At 40.6% G+C, this 22875-nt stretch overlaps 1 protein-coding gene across 8 annotated transcripts in view; it reads left to right on the forward strand.

Annotated features, from left to right (window-relative positions):
• The window catches only part of SPATS2L (spermatogenesis associated serine rich 2 like), a 160398-nt gene that overhangs the window by 70627 nt on the left and 66896 nt on the right, over positions 1 to 22875 (forward strand). For 3 of the 8 annotated variants that reach the window (XM_019635670.1, XM_019635673.1, XM_019635669.1), the window contains one exon: positions 13868 to 13928. In XM_019635670.1, coding sequence (XP_019491215.1) covers positions 13890 to 13928 — 39 coding nt within the window. In that variant the 5' untranslated portion in view covers positions 13868 to 13889. The other 5 variants (XM_019635671.1, XM_019635674.1, XM_019635675.1 and 2 more) reach the window with 4 other exon arrangements.

The following is a 22875-nucleotide window of genomic DNA, read 5'->3' on the forward strand; positions in this document are numbered from 1 at the left end:
CTAAAGACAAAAACACTGGGCAGTTTTATAAAAAAGTACCGAGCAGTTTCTCCTAAGGTGATTCCCTGTGAGCCTCACAGGTGGCTGAGGCCACCAGCTGGTTCCTCAGCCACACCCAGGATCCTGCCACCTACCCAGGTTTCTGACTCCATCTACGTCACTGTTGAAATGACTTACTGGCCGCAGTAAATACAAGTTAATAAAGGTGGCCAGTCAGGGTCCAGGGCTCGTTTGCCTATTGAGGACACCAGTAGCTCGGGCGCCACTGGAAGCCCTGATTTGGAGCACCAGGGAACCGTAAAGAGTGAGTTGAGGTTGATTTTGTTGGAAAGCCTTAGGCACAGGAATGGCGGGGTGGGGGTGGGGGGGTTAGGGGGGGCGGGAGAAGAGGCGTGAGAGGGGCTGGCTGCCTGAGTTCTTTTGTGCTGGATGCTCTGCCTCGTGATCCCTAGTAGGTCTTTCACCAGGTGAGGTAGTACATCTTACACTGTTTGTGTTCAGCCAGTGCCACTGATGTTTCACGGAAGTAGGAGGAACCTGACTTTCTCTGCTACTTTGAGAAAATCATTAATGTTTTCTAGGAGAGTTCTGGCTTAATGAACTAGAAATATTGTGTTTGTTGGAACAGAGGTTTTGGCAACCAGATTATGCTCTGAAGAGATGATGGCTTCCTCTACCAGGCGTTTATTCCATGACAAATGAGCCACCTTACCCAGAATTGGCTATGAATGTATAGCTTGTGTTTGCCAGGTTTTCTTAGGATTTCACCTCGCCAGTCCAAAGTTATAGTGCAGAACCACAATGAATGTTTTAGGTTTTTCGGGGGGGGGGGGGGGGGGGTGGAGGGAGGGGAGAGATGAACGTGCAGTGTTTTCCCTAAAAAGAGGCTACAAAAAGTTTTAAAAAGCGTACAGCCCCCACCCGACCCCCGCTAGCCGTGAGCCTGCCTCTCTACTTCTGCTGCACCTGGTCTCTGTGATGCTGAGACTTGCACGTTGGGCACATCACAGCTCCGGTGTCGTTTTGGCCAGAGCTTTGAGCCAGGTAAATTCCAAGTATAATTTCCTGAGCCTACACTCTGATTTCCTTCCCCACCTCCTCCACTAGCTCTCTGCTCTGTTTTTGTGTACCTAGCTGTCTGTGTCCAGCAATGTAAGCTCCTTTCGGGCAAGAGCTCTGGAGCCAGAAGGTCCAAGTTCAGATCTCAGCTCAGCCTCTTACCAGCTGTGTGACTTGAGCAAGCATTTACCTCTCTGTGGTTCACTTTCTTTTGCTATAAAATGAGAGTTACATACTCCATAGGGTTATTATGAGAGTTAAATGAGTTAATAGACGGAAAATGCTTAGAGCAGTGCCTGCCGGGTATACATTAAGAGTTCAATAAGTGTTACTTTGTAACCGTTGCCAGAATTCCCCATAGAGCCTGGCACATAGTAGCTGTTCAGGAAATGTCTGTCAAATAATAAGAAAAAAGCATTGTTCTTTCTGTAGGAATTGCCCATAGCTAGTTGGCCAGCTGGGGGAAAGGAAAGAAAGACAGGGAAAGCATGATTATTTCTTTTTCAACATTGGGGGCGTTTGTGGTCAGGTACTTGGTGCTTTGGGGTGTGAAGGAGAGCTGTGCTTCGTCTTTTGTCTGAGCCCCTGTGGGATTTGGGATTTGCTCAGTGGGTGGTGAGGGCATGGGGGGCATGCCAATGTGCTCTGCTCAGAGGGAGACTATTATGGTGTGCTTGGAGAGGGTGGAATTTATTCTTTTGAGCCTCATAAGGCAGGCCACTTCACCTTTCCGAGGCATCTCTGAGGATGGGCCTGTTCTAAAGACTTGAGCTGACATCATCGCATCTTAAAAGAACTGAGCATAATTGAATTGCTGATACAAGTGGGTACTTGCACCAGGTCCGGGTCACCCACATCTCTATGGAAACACATGTTTGCCTGAAAGCCCCGCCATCAGATGCAGAGCCTTCCAGGAGCTCGAGTCGGGTCACTTTTTTAAAAAAGCATTTATTTATATTCTCAAGTCGTCAGAGACCTATGAAACGAAATAATTTCAAATTAAATAGAAAAATCATGCCGTTGATGAATGCTAATAGAGCCTGCCACGCGCCCTCCCCCAGTGCCTGCAGTGCCCAAGATCCACTGCATTTATTTTAGCTGTCCTTTGCTCTTTTGCTTCCATTTGCATTCTGCTGCTGTGGGGAGGTGGCTTGGCACTTTATGCAAAAATGGTTAATCTTCATTCATGCGCATGTGCCAGTGCTAAAATGGAAAATTCAGAGCAGGGCCTGCCATCAAGTGTGCTTTGTGCGGCTCTCTGCCGTCGTGTGTGTGTGTGTGTGTGTGTGTGTGTGTGTGTGTGTGTGTGTGTGTGTGTAGCCTGTACAAGGACACACAATTCAGATGACTCTGCCTCCTATACACTCACACGGGGCTGATGAGTGGGGACTTTCTCCCATAGAGGTCTGAGACTCTTACCCTAGATATGCTCAAGTGATATTCTTCCTGATTGGGAGCTTTTATCTACCTCTGGAAGCAGGCCTTTTCAAATAAGTATTGACTGTTAATGACCTGTTTAAATAAAACATTCCATTTTCTTTCTTCCCCCCACAAAGGACTTAGTAGGCAGTGACATTTCTAAACCAAAGGCTAACCCTGCTTTTCAAAAGAGGCAGAGCCAGGGCTTTTAAATGTGAAATTTTTGCCTGACATTTGCCCTTAAAATGCTTTTCAGTGAAGTTGTTCTAACAGTGGGTTTAGTACATTGAAGTGTCTTTGAATAAAAATGCAACCTTGAGATTTTTTTCCCCTCGAAATTAAAAAAGTCTAGGTAAATATCTTCATATGAAATTCACATTTCAGTCACCATCCTTTGTTTCATTGTTTATGTGTCCTCGTTCCTAATAATTAAAGCAACTTTCCTCTAAGGAACAAGGCACTGCACAGGAGCTCATATTAAATTGTGGGACTTAAGTCTCAGAATAAAGAACTGAAGCACTTGGAATATAAGAGACTTACCTCAGTAATTACAAGGCCAGATAAGGAACAGCGTAGAAGTTGAGGGAAAGGGTAGAGGATACAAAACAGAAGAGAGAGCGATTAGGCAATGGAAAAGTTAAGCAACAGAAAAACCTGCATTTAAACAACGTCCCAATTTTAGTGAAGAACCCCGTTTCTCTCTTAAGCTGTCATGCAAGCACCCATGACTGTGCTAGGCACCTGGACGCTTAGTCCTTGACCAGTTTGAAGGTGATCTTTACAGAAAAATAGCCTAGTACGTTGGAGACTCCACCCACACCTTGTATTTTTTTTAAGGTGAATTTTCAGTTTTTTGCTTCCCTAGCAGCTAAGCCTCACCCCTCGGGCCCTTACAGACTGGTAATACCTGGAAGCTGAAAAGAACCACAGAGGTCATGTATTCTGAAGGGCAGAGAGTTTTTCACCCCAAAATAGGACTGTAGGAGGTCAGGACATGCTAACCAAAATAGGCCGTTTTGACATATTGACTATCGTGAGCTATAGGCACTTGAAAAACAGCACGTGCAGCCAGAGGCTTTCTCTGAACTCCTTATCTGCCTAAAGACAGATCCTCCTCCACGGGGAACTCAATTGTCACAAATCCCCTCCCTGTGAGTTTCACCAACCAGGGAAGATTGACTCTTGTCACAGAAGAGGAGGCTAGAAGTCGACGCCACCCCCAGACACGCTTTGTTGCAAACCTCCTACCTCCCATGTATTCCTCTAAGGGCCCATTCATCTTTCCTAAGTATCATTTACTCTCTGTCCCATAAGAGCCGACACCCCACCCCCTTCCCCTATTAAATGGTATTTAATCCTCAGTTCTAAGCCACCTTGGGGAGTTGGTCGTTTTTCCTTGTGTATCTCCCATGTACACATAAGGTATACATATTAATAAACCTGTTTGGTTTTCTCTTGTTAATCTGTCTCTTCTGACAGGGGTCTCAGCTAAGAAATCAGAAAGGTAGAGGGAAAATTCTTTTTCCTCTCATACCACTCCAACCTCTTACTCTACAGCTGGGGGGACCTGAGGCCCTCATGCTAGACTGTGACAATCTAGAACCTTCACTCACATGTCCCATCAGGTTTGATGGTGCCCTGTATGACAGCTGTCCAGCCTTTCCCACTCCATCGACACTTACCTGGCCTGTTTCCCATTCTCTCAGAGCACTGCTCTCTGCTAGGGCCAATCGATGGCAGTTGAGAAGGAAATAAATTAATCTGTGATATCAATCTGTGTACCTCCTTCTAGAGGTAATAGCATACATAAGATGAGTAAAAATGCAGATGTCTCTTAAGAAACTTATTATACAGGTTAGGAATGCTCACTCTTGAGAGACTGTCGAACACTGTTTAGACTGAGAGGCCTTTTGCTGCTTTTCCAATCACATCACATCACTGACTTCCTGATTCTTCCTCTCTGAGGCAGTCATGAGAAAATGTCTCAGAATCTGTGGGATCACAGCGCTGTCTAGGCTGTACCAAAGTCAGATACATAGACGCTTTAATTAATTGTGACAGAAGAAGCAGTTAAACATTAGACCCTGGAATGTCATGGAGCCCCAGGGCAGCACTGTGGAGCCAGTGAAACAATTAGTTGGCCAAGGGCCCACTAAATGCAGTTTTTTACACTCTCACCTGAGGTAGGAAGCCACAGGAAAACAGACCTCTCTTTATAGCAGGTACCTTCCTGCCCATTCCTGTGTGAGGTTAGTGGTTTTGCTCTGCTGTTTGAGTGCCCTGTTCAAGGCACGCATCCGATGCCTGCCCGGCATGAGAAGGCAGGGTGCCCAGAACCAGTTTAATTCTCCTTGCGGAGTTCTTACAGCAGTTCATATGCAGTGAGCCCCATAACCTGTTTATGATGGTTTTGAAGTCCTATGGGCACAGTGGCTGGGGCTCTAGAATCAGACTGCCTGGGTGTGAGTCCTGGCCCTGCTACTGTGAGACCCAGGGTTGGTTGCTGAATCTCTGTGCCTCAGCTTTCACATATATAAAATGGGCATAATTGTAATTGCAATATGGGTATGAGGGTTAAATGAAAAGATGTGTGTCACGCACTAAGCAGAGTGCCTGGCATGTCCTCAATGTTCCTTAAGTGTGCTAATTATTATTTTAAATCATCTCAGTCTAAAAAGTTTTCTCATGTGTTTCCTCTGGTTCCGTAATCCAATTCAAGAAAAGTGATGTAATACCTGAGAACAGGAAAGTGAACCTAAGAGCAGTAATAGGTTGTAGAGAAACAAAACTGAAACTTTATTATTATCTACACAATAAAACATGAGGGAAAACAGCGATAAGGAAGTCAGAAAGCAGTTTGGCATTTCAATACCTTTTTATAGTTTATATGATTGCATGAGAAATATAAATATATATATATATATATATGTTTTAAATTAGTTTGGTAGTTAATCAGATTGTCATATATATTATACTTCACTGAATTGTATTAATTAGAAATGCTGAAACAAACATATTTGCCAGAATTTGTACTATTCAGATTTATTTTTCATAAAGAGTATTTATCTTTGTTATAAACTAATAGATTTTCTGACAGGTATTAATGCATATTAAGTAAGATCTTTGCATAATGAGTAGTTCAGTTTGCTATAACTTTGCACATGAAGTGATTGGTAGTAACCATATTTATGGTTTATTAATTTTCCACTGGGAAGTGTATAGATGATATATTGGTGATAAATGGTGAAATTCTTTTCTTTGGGATTGATGTCTTTTCCTAATGAGTTTTTGACTATGGAATATATATACCTAGAAAGAAGTAAGAGATTAATCTGTTAAGTCATAAATAAAATTTCAGTCAACAATTTCCTTGATCTTTATTGTGTGTGTATGTGTATATACTTTATATATATATATATTTTCTAAAAATATCTTAGATATATATGTATATATATTACATATATAACTTTGATGATAGCTATGTATGTTTGTAATGTTATTACTGAAAACTAAAGTATAATTTAAATGAAAACATTTTCAAATAATACCTGAGGTATTGAAATGTTATGTCAATATCAGGACTTGTATTTCTGGTTATCTTAATTTTATATTGATTATTTGATATGCATGGACCATATCCATGGATTTGAATAGTTAGGATTCAGTAATTGCTTGATTACAAGAACAGTCTTAAATGATAATAGGAATTAGAAACCAAGTTCTTTCCCAAGAAGTCAGAAGTCCCTATATCTTTCTTGTGTATCTAAAGCTCCTGTGATCGAGCTCTGTTAGGATATGGGCATCAGTCATGTCTGGGAGTGACACACTATCAAGAGTGGTGACCAAGCGCTCTGTGAGGGTAATAGGTCTGTTGGCCCCAAACATCTATCACTCACAGCATTACAGGCTTCTCAGGTTAAACCCAGGGGTCTGCAGCCATGAGGGCTGGGTTTCAAGTTGCTGAACTTTGGGCCTGTCATTGGGAAGGGGTGACAATATGTTTCCTAGAAGCAAAGTTCCATATATTGATATAGATAGATAGATAGATATAGAGATATATTTAGATATGTGTTCCTTATATCTAAATTAAACAATTAAGATTCAGATTGAGTTGATATGACTGTCCTGATATAGTTCATAGCAGACAACAGAATCCCAAAAGAATAGTGACACAGCACAGCATCATTTTCACGGGGAGAGGGAGGCAGTTCAGTAAACATAATGAACACGTGACTCTACGCCCGTGCCAGGTGTACTTCTGAATACTCTGGAAGGGCTAGTGCCCGTCCAGGGGTGCCGACCCTCCATGAGGACCTTCAGCACCCTGAACACCAACCTCGCCTGTTCCATAGGTGCCCTAGCATTTCTCCTTATCAAACAGAACCCAGCTTGACTATCTAGTCACTTAAACTCTTAATTCTTTAAAGTAGACCAAATTTATGTTCTGTTTAAGTTGAAATCCCTCATCTGGTTTCCATAACTGGAGCTGGAGCTGGTTTACCTGTGTTACCCACCAGCCAGCAGAAAGCCTTGATGAGGAGAGCGCGCTGGAAGTTACCTGGAAGGCCCAGCCTGTAGGGGCAGCCCTGCATGCAGAAAAAGAAAATTTGAGAGAGTAAAACGAGCAAAGAACGCCTCCCTACAATTATTTTCTATCTTACTGTCCCATCTGAGAAACCTATAATAGCCTCGTTCTACCCTCATAGCCAGCATTTTCCTTCCACAAAAAAATAACGTTGTAATTAGTTTTACTGGCCTCACTACCAAAAAAGAGCCGTCCCTGAGTCAGACTTTGAGAGTAAAGAGAAAGGGAATTGCCAAGGAAATACATATATTATTTTCTGTTTCATGAATACTATATATTTTTTTTTCTTCTTATGAATATAGGTTACTATTCAATGCTGCCACTTACTCAGATCTCAGAAATTTTCTGTCCTCAGTGGAATTCCTCCCTAATTCCTCTGTGGATTAGAACACTCCAACTTTAGAAAATGCTGCACGCCCAAATCCTAGACATCAAAGCAAAACAAAAACAAAAACAAAAAAGACCTTTTTCTCTCAGATTTCACAGATCTATAATGGCAGGTCTAATGAAAGGAATCGTGGCTCACAAATCCATCCTAACAAATAGCACTAAATCCAGCTGTCCCCCTCCATCCTTTATAGTTCCATAGGTATAATCTGTATCTCTCTCTCTTCTTTACTCCTTCCCTCCATCCGCCCCTCCCTCCCGCCCCATCCTCATTCTCTCACACATGCATACATACACTATCATACACAGAAAAACACCAAAAATATAGAGTGTATGCATGATACCAAAACTTCCATTTCAATAAAAAAATCAGCCATCCAGATGTCTTCAAATACCATGATTGTAGACCATCTTGTAGGCATTCTGATGACTAATCAAAGGTTTCATTTTTCATCTATGGCTTGTAAACAAAAACACCTGGTTATTTGTCAGTGTACCTCACTTCCCATCTCTGTTCACTGTGACAGATAATCAGAAATAATCCTGTTGTGTTCTACTAGTAACTCTCAGGAGCAGGAATAAATGAGAATGAAATTCAGATATTATTTGCTAGCCAGTGTTATTTACTTTCTCCCATATGCCAAGTCAGAGGATATAAAATTTATCATTTGGAAGTTATTTAAATGGGAGGTGTATTCACTGGGATGGGCATTCTTAGCAGAGCATATGGGGAAGAGCTGCGTTACTGGGGACTGAGTATGCAGGGTCCCTCCTGCTACCATGCCCAAATGCATATGTCTGTCAGTGGTGCTATCATTTGGAAACTTATAAAAATAAAATCTAAAATCTTACCATTTCTAATCTTTGGTAATATATAATAATATATCTATGTGGATTCCTATTTGAGTGGTAATAGAGTTAAGATTACATATTGCCAAGCTTTCATCCTAAAATCAACGAAAGGTAATGGATCTGAATTTATAGCTTAAGATCTAGGCTGAAAAGAAAATGGTGGGGAGAGATCTGAGAATTTTTGCAAGTTATCCCTAAAATGTATCAACTGTAGATACACTCACTGCAGCAAAAGTCAAAAAGAATTTAAGAATGTGTTTCAGTGGTTCTTTTTTTTTTAAAGATTTTTATTGAAATATAGCTAACATAAAACAATATTACATTCATTTCAGGTATACATCATAGTTATTCAACAGTAACCCAGGTGGCACTATACATAGTTATCACCATATTATTGATTATATTCCCTATGCTAAAGAAGTGATCACTGTGATAAGTCCAGCAACCATCTGACACCATACCACGCTATCACAATATTATTGACTTGTTTCCTATGTTGTATATTACATCCCCAAGACTTATTTGTTTTATACCTGAAACTTTGAACCTCTTATTCCCCTTTATCATTCCCCCCTTTTTTAATTTTTCAATCACAGTTGACATTCAATATTATTTTATATTGTGCTCGCTTCAGCAGCACATATACTAAAATATTATTTTATATTAATTTCAGGTGTACAGCATAGTGGTTAGACATTTATATAATATACAAAATGATCCTCCTGATTAGTACCCACCTGGCACTATACAGTTACTACCATATTATTGATTATATTATCTATACTTTACTTTAAATCCCCATGACTATTTTATAACTACCAATTTGTATTTCTTAATTCCTTCACCTTTTCCACCTTGCCCCTCAAACCCCCTCCCATCTGTCACCCCGATAGATCTAGTACCCATCTGACACCATACATAGTTATTACAGTATTATCGACTACATTCCTTATGTTATACCCTACATCCCCATGACTACTGTGTAACAACCAATTTGTACTTCTTAATCCCTTTCCTTTTTCACCCACCCCAACCCCCCTCCCATCTGGCAGCCATCAAAATGTTCTCTGTATCTATGAGTTTGTTTCTATTTCATTTGTTTGTTTTGCTCTTTAGATCCCACTTATAAGTGAAATCATATGACGTTTGTCTTTCACCGTCCAACTTATTCCACTCAGCAGAATACCCTCTAGGTCCATCCATGTTGTCACGGATGGCAAGATTTCATTATTTTTTATGGCTGAGTAATGTTCCATTGTATATATATATACCACCTCTTCTTTATTCATTCATCCATTCAGGGACCCCCAGGTTGCCTTCATATCTTGGCTATTGTAAATAATGTTTCAGTGAACATATGAATGAGCATGTCTCACTGAAGTCGCATTTGGGGTTTCTTCAAATAAATACCCAGAATTGGGATTACTAGGTCCTTCTTTATCTCTTGTTATAGTCTTTGTTTTAAAGTATATTTTGTCTGGTATAAGTATTGTTACCTCAGCTTTGTTTGTTTGTTTGTTTCCATTTTTATAAAATATCTTTCCATCCCTTTGCTTTCAGTCTGTGTGTGTCTCTCGATCTGAAGTGAGTCTCTTATAGGCAGCATAAGTAAGAGTCTTGTTGTCTTATTCATTCAGCCCCCTTTTCTTTTGATTGGAACATTTAATCCATTTATGCTTTAATTTTTTATAGTTATGTAGGTATGTAGTTATTACCATTTTATTATTCTTTTTGTGTGTGTGTCTTAAAGAAGTCCCTCTAAGATTCCTTATAATACGGGTTTCGTGGTGGTGAACTCCTTTAGCTTTTTCTTGTCTGGGAAGCTCTATCTGTCCTTTTATTCTAAACTATAGCTTTACTGGGTAAAGTAATCTTGGTTGTAGGTCCTTACGTTTCATTATTTTGAATATTTCTTGCCAATCTTTTCTGGCCTGCAAAGTTTCTGTTGAGAAGTCAGCTGACAGTCTTATGGGAGCTCCCTTGTAGGTAACTGCTTTTCTCTTGATGCTTTTAAGATTCTCTCTTTGTCTTTAACCTTTGGCATTTTAATTATGATGTGTCTTGGTGTGGGCCTTTTTGGGTTCATCTTGTTTGGGACTCTGCACTTCCTGGGCTTATATAATCTATTTCCCTCACCAGGTTAGGGAAGTTTTCTATTGTTGTTTCTTCAAATAGGTTTTCAATTCCTAGCTCTCTCTCTTCTCCTTCTGGTACTGCTATAATGCAAATGTTGGAACACTTGACGTTGTCTCAGAAGCCCCTTAAACTTTCCTAATTTTTTTGGATTCTTATTTCTTTTTGCTTTTCTGATTGGGTGTTTTCTGCTACCTAATCTTCTAAATTGCTGACTTGATCCTCTGCTTCATCTAATCTACTGTTGATTCCCTGTAATGTATTCTTCATTTCAGTGATTGTATTTTTTTTTCTGAGTGGTCCTTTTTTATGTTTTTTATCTTCATTTTTTTTTTAAGATTTTATTGGGGAATTGGGGGAGGGGAACAGTGTTGGGGAATCAGGGAAGGGAAACAGACAAGTTGCTGTCCTTTTGCTCTTCAGTCTAGTTGTGGAGGACGTTGCTTCACTGGCCCATGTTGGTATTATCATTGCGCTCTTCCCGGGTGAGTCAGATCGGTCGCCGGCCACTGGACAGCCACTCATGGCAGCTCTTGATAGCTCACACTGGCTGCTGGCCACTCACCGTAGCTTATGGCAGCCCACTGCAGCAGGGGCTGCAACCTATGCCGTCGCTGGCGATTCACGGCATCCCAGCTCCAGGTCGAGCTGTTGTTCACCATCTTACCTGTAGAGGGCGCAGCGTCACTGGCCCTCATGTGGGATCCGAACTGGGACTCTGCTGCTCAGAACTGGCATCCCAAACCAACTCCTAGCCAATGCGCCACTCGGCTGGCCCTTTATCTCCATTTTTATGTCTCCTATCTCTTTGTTGAAGTTTTCTCTGAGATCATTGAGCATTCTTGAGATCACTGAGCATTCTTATAGCCAGTGTTTGGAATTCTGCATCTGGTAGATATTTGTCTCCATTTTGTTTAGTTCTTTTTCTGGAGCTTTGTTCTGTTCTTTTATTTTGGACATGTTTCTTTGTATCCCCATTTTGGTCGCCTCAGTGTGTTTGTTTCTATATATTAGGTAGGGCTGCTGTGTTTTAGTAGAGTGGCCTTATGTAGTAGGTGTGCTGTGGGGTTCAGTGGTGCAGTCTTCTTGGTTACCTGAGCCATGCACTCTAGTGTGTCCTTTGTGTGGGTTGTGTGTGCCCTTCTCTTGTAGTTGAGCCTTGGCTGCTATTTGCACATCAATGGGAGGGATTGACCCTCGGGCTCACTGGTTGTGAGGACTGTCCAGGACTGTCCATTACTACAGTAGAGGAGTTGTAGTAGATGGGTTGACCCTACAGAGCATGATCTGCCTCAGCAGGGCTTTGGTGCCTACCTAGCCTGCCCCTTGGGTGTGTCGTTTTTGGAAGCAGCTGGGTGTTGCCCCAGCTCATTTAAAAGCTGGCCACTCGGCACACCAGCCCCAGGGCCACTTGGGAAGGAACCCACTTTAGGTCGAGTTCAGCTGCAGCCCATACCCCACCCGGGGCCACCCAGCAGGAGCCACAAAGCACTGTGCAGTTGGCCACCACCTGTGCTGTACTTCAAAGTGCCTTGAGAGGCCAATCTGAGAACCGGGGCTGATTGCCGCTAATGCTGGGCTTAGGGCTGCTCAGCCAGAGGTACGGGACATACTGAAGCCAGATGCTGCTAGTTTGGGTTTTGTGAACCTTTGAAAGACCCTAGGAAAGTCTACATCATGAGCCAAGGCAGGCAGTTTGTATGAAAAAACCACTGGAAGCAGCTTTGGTGTGCCTGAAAGTTGAATGGGGCGGGGTCTCAAATCACCAGGGCATGGCAAACCAGTGCTGTCAGCCAGCTTGAAGGAGACTCAGATATGGTGTCTGCCTGCATCTGCACACCGGGAAGGGGGAGGGCTCAACAAAGAAACAATGGCTTCCGCCAGCTCCTCTGTCCAGAGTAGGCAACCCCTCCAACCCTGGTACTGAAGTCAGACAACTCAGTTTCCATCCCACCCCACCCGTCCCCTCCCCACCATATGCTCCTGTCGCTTTCCTAGCTGCTGTCCCAGTGCTGGAACTTAGAGCCAGTGATTCCATCAGTAAGTAAGTCCATGCATGATCTTTTTAAGAGGAGTGCCTGGGAGTGCAGCTGCCCTCTGTCCCACTCAGCCACAATCTCTGCTGGTTTTCATAACCAAAATTATGGGGACTTCTCTCCCTGGCACAGGAACCCTGGGCTGGGGAGCCTGGTGTGGCACTGGGACCCCTTGCTCCTTCGTGGGGGACCTCAGCAGCCAATTTTTAATGGTCACACATGGGTGTGGGACCAGCCTGTTCCATGTCTCTACCCTGCCTACCAGTCTCAATGTGGCTTTTTCTGTATGTCTTTAGTTGTAGAGCTCTGGTTCAGCAAGAATTCAGGTGATTCTCAATGATGGTTGTTTTGTAGTTTCGTTATAATTTTGATGTGGTTGTGAGAGAAGGTAAGCACAGCGTGTACCTACTCCACCATCTCGACCAGAACTCTCAGTGGTTCTTGATTGACAAAAAGCATTAAACATGCAAATAGGTAGTATATTGATATCTTGGCCTGCCTAGCTGCTAATTTCTGAACAATCTGTTTGCCCATTTTAAGTCATTTGTTCTCTATTTCAAAAAGAGATTGAAACTATTAAAGACTTACGATCTAGCTTCCATAATAATGGTGAAAGATTTAGAACAGGTGAGAAAAAAGAAAACATCACAGCTTTATGTTAAGAATGCAGATCTCAGAGTGGACCATTCACAAAGAAGACTGGACACTAAAGGCAGAAAACCTAAAGCATTTGGGGAAACAGAAGGATTGTGGGCAGTTTTAAGGGTCCATTTGAAACTCAAGATCACGAATTTATGGTCATTAAAAGTATGTTGAAGGTATATATGTATGGATGTTTATGATATGTTTGTAAGTGAAAAAGCAAGTTTTAAAACTGCTGTATACAGTATTTCTTATATTTAAATCTCAGATAATTTCTCGTATTTTTTCCTCGAGTGCATGATGCAGTTACATGCAAGAAAGACTCAATAAATGTTTGTTATGTTAACTAGAGGCTGATAAAAGCTTTAGGACAGTAAGGATTGTGATGACAATGCTTAGTTCTAATAGGTACACTTTTCCTCCTCTCAGTGTTTTGGACCACCTTTCTTTTACATAATAAGAAGAAACACAGTTTGGGTGCATACCCATCTGTCTCTGTCATTTTTCATGTCAATACAGCATGAATAAAATATTTCACACTGTCTTCTAGAAGTATCGTATCATGCTTTTAGAACATATGCAAGACAAGTGCTTAGCTTGAAAGTATTTTTACATTCCAAAATGGTATTTATGATTATAGCTGAATGAAATTGTTTATTATTTTGGAAGCGAACATAAAAGTAACACATTGAGAAATCAATTTTAACACTTTAAAGTTAACCTTTTCTTCCCCCCCCCCCACCCTTGTTTATAGGGCTTATTCCACTGGAAGCAAGATGGCTGAACTCAATACTCATGTGAATGTCAAAGAGAAGGTAAGATAAAGTTGTATGTAGGCTTGGAGAAGCTCTAGACTGAATAATGTAGTTGCTAGCTGGTAAAACCTCAATTACAATGGAAGAAGGGAAAAATGGTTTGGGGGATATATAGTAAGTTTGACACACTAGAGAATCATTTAACAGAATCATAAGTAGCCTTTACTGAATGTGTTAGACATATTACATCCATTTTCTCATTTAAACTCGGTCACAACCTTAAAAAGTTCATACTATTATTATTTTCATTTCGTAGCGAAGGGAATTGAAAGAGAAGTTAAGTAATTTGCCTAAATTCACATAGCTCGTAAGCGACACAGCTGGGAATTAAACCCAGCAGTGCCATTCTACAGTTCATACTCTTAACCATCATACTAGTTGTGTCTAAGAGCTATGGTATTATGTTATGTTTCTAGAAATGGCCTCATATAAAGATATCCAAAACTTTACCTAGTGGTTGTGCTGCGTAGCCTTTAAAGTTTCTTTGAGCACTGAGAGTTCACGACTCAGAAAATCCCACCTTCTCATCCTTGATTGGAAGCCGATGACACTTCACAGTCCTTCCGAGTCCTGTCTCCTCTGTGAAGCTTCCTCCACTTAAGAGTCACAGTCCCTCACTTGTCACATATGCTACCTCGCAGGGTTAGCTCTAAATGATCATAACCATATGAGACTATGGAGATAAATTTGTCCAGTATATTCACCGGGCACCAGGGAGCTGAGGTCCTAGAAGGGGTTTGTCCCTGTTCGTACAGCAGAGTGGGAGAGCCTGGGCTAGAACTCTCTCCACCTTCCGCAAGGCCTCCTCCACTAGTCTATAAACTACTCAGGGACGGAAGTCTGCCTTTCATCCCTCTGTATCCCCACAGTACCTAAAACACAGAGTGAAGGCTGAGAGAAGTAACATTTGTGGAGTCCTTACTATTTTTTCTTTTATTCAGCAAAGATATATGAGATCCTTTCTTTGTGCCAAACACAGCACCTTTCTAGGTGCTGGAATATGGCACTGAACATGTAGATGAGGTCCCTGCTTCCATGGAGCTCGCTTTCAGGGAGGGAAACGGAGAATAAACAGAAGAACATATAGATGAATACCGTCGTTTCAGACAGCGATAACTATCAAGAGGAAAGTAGGGCGGCCACGTCAGATGAGATCAGACAGCATGGCAGGAGCCCATGTCGGTAGCATCTTCTTGGCTCCTCACCTGTGTTTCTGAACCGACAGTGGATCTGTGGGTAGAATTTAGGGTCCATGAACTTGGATGGGAAAAAAATACATTTGTTTTCGCTAACATCTAAATGAAGTTTAGCATTTCCTTCAATCATGAATGTAGGCAAAGGGAAAAAAACCCTACAGTAGTAGCAAGAGTGCCTGTGACTTTCACAGCTAGAAATCACAAATATCTTCGTACCAATTTGCATTTGTAGCAGATATCCTGAATATTGTTTGTTCATCACTGCTTCACAATTACTGTAGTTATAGAACCTGTGCTATGTTGTATTCTTTGATGTTGATAGAGAAGCACATATGTTACTGTTGCATAAATTTATTTCATTCATATTTTAAATTTATTTTAATAGGAGTGGTTTCCTTTGTAATCATATGGATTTTATTTCACAAATTTTCAGACGTTATTCTTAGAAGGACCCCATAGGCTTCATCAGTCTGTCAAAGGGGGTCCATGCCCCAAAAGGTTTAGAACCTAAGACAGAGCCATGAAGGGCTTTATTCAAAGAGCAGAAGTAGCTGTTGAAAGGTTTGAAGCAGAAGCCTGACTTGGAGTGATATTTTCTTAAAAGCTCGCCCTGCCTCTGTCAACTACTATGGTACATGTTTTTGTAAATCTTCATATTAAGTAACTTTCCTGTTTGGTGAGGACACAGAGGCTTGAGGTGAAAGTCAAAGTCAGAAAAAACTTGTTACCCCAAATCTGCGGACATTGTCAAAACCAACTTCCACCAACATACAATTTCTTTGGAGTCTTATGTGTTCCCTTAAAAATTGGTACTCATTTTTTATCCATTCTATTTCATAAAATATTCCATATACTATTTTAATACAAAACTGTTTATAGTTACTGACCATTAAGCAAACAGTAGCAGAAATATGTGCCCCTTTTATATCATGGCTTCATATTCTCCCTGACTCATAGTAATATACTCAGATGAGATTTGATTTTCCCAAGTTGGAGAAACTGAGTCAGGCACCACAGTGCTGACCAAAGACTGGCGCCTTTCCAAATGCCTGTTGATGGATGAATGAATTGAACAGCTCCTAAAGTTGGGCTATGAGAAGGAAAAGCACTTTAAACAGAGTCATAGCAATTGATTCCCTGCAAATTATAACTGGTAGACAGACCAATAGGATAGGCTCAGCAGTCAAAGACAGAGTGTCTTATTCAAACAGAGGTGGCATCACGCCAGGAAGGGGAAGAAGGCTGATGTGTCATACACAGGCCACAGAGGTTCAGTGTGAACGCTCCATGCATTGGCTTAGGCACCACATTATCCACCTGCCATAATCAATGTCACATATGCATATGAAGATTAACAGTATATGGTGGTTTTGCTACTGCACTTCAGTAACTTATCCAAATGTTGGCATTATTTTGAAAGAGGGTGATATTTAAGTTGTAAATATTATCAATCCACATGACAATGAAAGTAGAGCTCCTCTAACTCCATTAGTAAATTCCATCTTCCTATGTCAAAAGGTTAATAGATTTCTCAACTCAATAAAATAAATCATAATAAACAACTGAAAATTCTGATCATTTATAATTTTACATTGATTTATTTTAGTACATTTATTTCCTTTAGTTATTAGCTTTTATGGCCTTTATATGATTAGTTTGTTTCTCAATCTGTCACACAGAGCAATGACATTTTAGTTCTGAAAATTAAGAATAATAACAACTGCTATGTTGTAAATTATAAGCTTTTAGAGATCTGAGAATAGATCTATGTAGTGTTCTTATACAATATCTAGTCAAGTACCGTGGGAAATTAAATACTCAATAAAAGCCTTGAGACGAATGAGCTCATCATTCATCTCTGGTGAGTCTACTATTGGATGAATCGAAAAGAAGTAGGTGCTTTGGTGAGTATGTCATTTCTGTCCTCAGGCAGCTTTTAATGAATGCAAAGGAGGAACTAATAACTTAAGGTTTAATATCCAAGACAACTGAAATTTATAATCAACACTCTTTGTGACTTTATTTTAAAATACCTTTATATTATTGGATTATAGCTATAAGGGTTTAAATGGCAATATTGTTGGAATCAAAGTTCAGTCTCCTTAGTGTAACATGTGTGATCAATCTCCTGTGTGATCTGACCCCCATCTACCTTTACCTTTATTTATTGCCACTTCTCCACACACACCCTGCTGCACAGCAGCCATCCTGACCTTGACTGTTTCTGCCTCCAGGACTTTGCAGTTTCCTGTGTCTGAGACGTCCTCTTCGGGACCCAACCCTCACTCTCCTCCTTTTTTACAATCCTTTCAGATATCTTCTTTCTCCTTCCTCCTGCCCCATCTGAATCATTTGTACTTTCTCTGTTGTCCTTTTTGCTTCAGTGGGATTCTCTGCATTCAGCATGCAGCCGTTACTCCTTGTATTGTGATCATTGGTGGTCTTTCTCCTCATGCAAGACTGTGTGCTCCTTGGGGGCAGGGACTGGGCCTTTCATATAATCGATCCTCAATTAGAATCAGATAAATGAATGGATACCAGATGGTGAACATGCCTGTTTGAATAGTTAAGTTCTTTAGAGACTATATTTCCCATTCATGATATTTTGCAAAATCGCAGGCCTTCTTGAAAACTGGAATATAGGTTAATGGAAATGTTACCTCATTTTGGTACTCTCTTTGCTATTAAGTAAAGCAAGTTTAGATTACTTCTAAAAACAGAAACTAAGGTTACTTAGGAGGTTCTGCATAAAAGCAGCATTTTTATGAGATGCTTATCAAATACAGGTGGTCTCAGGTAGGTTTCATGATAACAAGTGATGTCTTTTGGTGAGTAACCAATCATATCTTGCTGTATCAAAAAAAAAAATTAAAGGAAGGGAGGGAGGGAGGGAAGGTGGGGAAGAAATAGCCCAAATCGTCATTTTGTTAAGGAGAAATACCAGCACAAAATTTGGGGGCTAATCATGGATCTTATATTTGGGGCATATTCACTTTTTACAGCTTTTTTCTAAATGACGTATTTTTAAAGAAAGTCAACACTCGAAAATCATAGATGAGCTAACGATAGAACTCAAGTAGTGACTATTACATTATTTCTCATGTGAAACACTAGGGTACCAAGCTAAATTGATTTATAAAATTTTAGATCTAATTCTCTACTTGATAAGAAAGGGTTATTAGAACTAGCATAGACAAAATAAAATTTTTAGGTAGATATTTTCATGCATTATTATAAATCAGTGTAAATAGGATACAATTCAGCAATGAACTTTAGTGATAGAAAGTAAAGGAGATCCTTGTGTGTAAAATGGGACTAGTGTGCAAGTGCCCAGCTCTGGACCGATAACTAATTCCAACTGATAACCAGTCCCTAAACCACCTAGAGGAGCCAGCACAATTGGGACGTGAGCTCCAGGAAGGTAAGGAAAAGGTGTGCGATGTAGAGACAGGCGGACATTAGTAGCTCCCTAATTAATAGTTGAGCACAGACTGGAGCAAGTCACTTAACTTTGCTGGCCTCAGTTTCCTAGTCTGTAGACTGGATGTGATGATAACACCTACGTAACAAAGTCATCAAATACAGTAATAAATGTGGAGCTGCTTTCTGATCTCTTAATCATAGAAACTCTTAAGGATCTGGGGGAGCTCATCTGTTTACTTTACAATTTAAAACATGGGAAAGGAGCTCTAGTTAACATAAAATATAAATTCACATAGAACTGAGATTAGAAATAAAACAAAATTAAAAGCCCAAATGAGAAAAGGAACACAAAACTGGACTTGACTTTCTCAAAGTTTGATAGCTGTTGCTGAGCCTCACGAAAAATAAGCAAGATTCGAAAATGTGATGCTATGGAAATGAGGAACAGCTTAGTCTATAATATCCTTGCTGAGCTGTGCCACTTACTGTGAATAGCTTTTAGAGCTGTTCACGTTATAGAGGTAAATTGGGTTGTAAACAATAATCATATAGAATTGTTAAGATGATGAAGGAGGAACAGAAGAGGGGAGAAGAGCCTCTTGTCCACAGTGGGAACAGGGCTGGGTTGTCTCAACATTTCTGCCGATGGCTGAGATAGACTGTGCCGTAGAGTCTGTTCACAACAGGTAAGCAGATGTCCCTTTTTAATTGTTCATTCTTTTCCTGGAACTGCCTTGATCTATGTTTTACAGAGTGCCGAAATATAGTTCAAGTCTTCATGTGGGGTGGAGAATGGCCAGAAAAACCCAAGCATTTGATTAAAGAGATTTTTAGCAGGCTCAGAGAAAGTACAGAAGAAACCTGTCATTGTACATCTTTAAAATATTAACTATTTAATAGAGAACTCATTTCATGGAACTTGGGACAAGTTTTAATGATAAGCAGTTGTTTTAAAAGACCGAACCGGGCCGGCTGAGTGGCGCGATGGTTAAGAACTGGTTTGGGACGCCAGAGGGCCCCGATTCGGATCCCACATATGAGGGCCAGTGACACTGCCCTCTACAGCTAAGATGCTGAACGACAGCTCAACCTGGAGCTGGGTTGCTGTGAGTCGCTGGCGACAGCGTAGGCTGCAGTCCCTGTGGCAGTGGGTTGCCATGGGCTGCCGTGTGTAGCCAGCAGCCAGCGTGAGCGGCCAGCAGCCGCAGTGAGCGGAGTCCAGAAGCTGGCAACTGATCTGCCTCGCCCGGGAAGAGCGCAATGATGGTGCCAACTTGGGCCAGTGAAGCAACATCCTCCACAACTAGACTGAAGAACAAAAGGACAGCAACTTGTCTGTTCCCCTTCCCCCAATTCCCCAGCACTGTTCCCATCCCCCAATTCCCCAATAAAAATCTTAAAAAAAAAAAAAAAAGACCGAACCATGCAAGCTTTGGGGCACATCTTAATTTCATAAGTTTTTAGGAGTGTTTAAGTCAATTGAGCCCAATCGTTGGATTCAAGCAGCAAGAACACAAGCCACACACACAGCTTTCAGGCTTCACTACGGACAGGTTTTTGTCATCCTTTTCTCATAGGAAAGGGCCATTAAATTTATCTTTCAAAGAAAGGAGAGACACTGACAATAGTTATTGCCTAATGCTTATGTACAGAACTGCTGTTATTGTTGCTTGGCAACTAGAAGAGATTTGACAAGGAATCTAAAGGAACTGAATGAATAAATGGAAATGTCAGCATCAGTTTCAGGGGATAAGAAGAAATTTACTGTTGCAGGATTACCATCACATTGCTTTTTCCAAGCTGGACGATTAGAATTCAGAGTATTTCTGTTCTGCTTCTCCTGCCCCCCCCCTCCTTCCACTCTTTCATTTGTAGACCCTTTTGTCCGGTGACCGAGAGGTATGTATGTAAGATAGATGGTTAATGCAAAAGAATACAAGAAAATGTCAAAAATTAAAACCTTTGGCAGCAGGAAAAAAGTTACCTCTGTTGGCAATCCCTTGGAATTTATGGGTATTTTACCAATAGTCTAGTTATTTTTCACAATAATCCTTCATAGTAAATTATTCCCTTTTCACAGATTTAAAAAAATGACAAGGCTGCAATGGTTTCTTCTCTTCTGACCCTGAGCGCTAAAAACTTGTCCAGATAAATTAGATAGGTAAATAGAAAGATAAATGGATTGATTCAGCACTTAAAAGTACACTGCTTTTATTATTATTAAAACTGCTTTTTCTCTATGATTTCTCTACAACCTGATTACAAGCTTCTTATAAGCACAAGTGGCCTTTTAATTTATTTGTGTTTAATAGCTTCTATAATAGTAATATCATAGACTTTATGCCCCCAAATATTTGTTAATCAATATTTAGTTAATAATTGAGCCATGATTTTATAATGATAATTCTCAGCTATTAGGAAGAAGGGCGGAGGAACCAGAGCATGCCTTCCAGGTTTGGGACAAGTATTATGCTCGCAAACTAAGGTATTACTGTATTTCCTTCTAAAGGCTGAATAATATTTCATTATATGTATATACCACATTTTCTTTATCCACTCATCCATGGGTGGACATTTGTTAATTTTCTTTTTTATGTTCTATTGGCTCAAACTGTAATTTTAGTTATTTGACTGAGGCGGAATGCACAAACTAGCTTTAATTCTGTTTACTGCCTTTAGAAGAAAAGCAAGCAAACAAATTCAACATCATTGGGAAAACAAGATCTGGTCAGTCAGATGACAATTTTTACTGGTGTTTAAACCAGCATGCCTCTTTAAAAATTGGCCAGCCTATTAAAATAAAAAAATAGTTTGTGAGTGAACAAACACACTTCCTCCAAAAAGAGAGTGCGTTCCTGGTTTTTATGATGTTCAGGTGGTCTCCTTCCTTCATGCCTCAGTGAAGAAGTAGCCAGTGTTGATATAGTTTAGAGATTAACTTAATTCCTTTATTCTGGTATTGACTAAAAGGTAATTAGCTCCTTTATTCTGGTATTGATTAAAGGGTATTAGTGACTTACACGTTTATGGCACTCTTTATCTGAAAAGTTCTGTGAATGAGTGAGAAAAAAAATCCACAGGAGAGTGGATGTCAATAATTACCTTTCCCCTCCCCCACCCACGTGAAGACCTTAAATCCAAAGAAAAGAAGGAAAGATTTTGACTGAATAGTCTACTTTAGAAGCAGAAGATAAATTAAAACTAGCTTGCTTTTCTATCCTGATTAAAAGCAAAATATCTTATGAAAAGAACATTGCCATTTTTGTCTTTACTAATAAATCCAAATATGGATTTTACCGAAAAGTATTTACCTAGGTCCTAATACTGTGGGGGTGTAATAAGGCTGGTTAAAAACAGACTTCCAGTGGCCTCAAGTGCTCACCCTGCCCTAAAGTATGTGCAAGTCTAACTGGTGGTTCTGGGAAAATATGAGGAAGAATCAAACACAATGATAGAAAACATGCAGATATACGCTGAATAACCTGCTAGCTAAATGCGTGAAATGAAATGGATATTAAGCCCATAACTTGTCTCAATAGAGGTTAGAGGGGCAACTGCTACTGAAAGCAACTATTTGATATATACTTGTGTATGTATACCTATGTATGTATATATATATATGTGTGTGTTTGTGTCCACATAGAAACCACAATGACCTTCAGAAATATGCAAATATCACACTCCTCTGAGTGAAACCCATCAATGGCTTGCCCTTAGAATAAGGCTCAAGATTAGAAGATGGTTTGCAGGCCTTGCACACTTTTGCCAATGCCTTGTTGATCCAAGTTCCTCTAAAATCCCCTTCCTTGTAACCTTTAATGATCCAACAAGCATGAAGCTTCGTTCTTTTGAATGTGCTTCTAGTCCTGTCTATTAGTAGCTGTCATATATTCTTCCTGGAATACGCCATCTCTTCTCCACTTCCTGGGACTCTGCCGTCTTAGTCTTACTCACAACCTCAGCCTCAATTTAAGTGACTATCAATCCTTCGTGGGAACTTCCCTGACTCTCTAGATTAGGATAGGTCCCCCTGTTCCAGGCACCCAAAGCGTCTTTACTTCCCCTTCTATAACACTCATCCAACACCTGTCTTTCTAGACTATCAACTCCAAAGCGGGTCAGGGGTTGTATCTGTCACTACGTATAGCTCAACTTCTAGCACTGTGTGGGCGTGATGACTGACTGAATGAATGAATGAATGAATGAATAAACAAATAACATGGACTGGTGGCCGGATGGCTCAGCTTCAAAAAAAAACAAACAAATAACATGGATTAAAAAATCAATATCAATTTGGAGGAAAGTTCTCGTGGCAATACTCTGGCCTC

Source organism: Hipposideros armiger, unplaced genomic scaffold, assembly GCF_001890085.2.
Source record: "Hipposideros armiger isolate ML-2016 unplaced genomic scaffold, ASM189008v1 scaffold_23, whole genome shotgun sequence".
Classification (NCBI taxonomy): domain Eukaryota; kingdom Metazoa; phylum Chordata; class Mammalia; order Chiroptera; family Hipposideridae; genus Hipposideros; species Hipposideros armiger.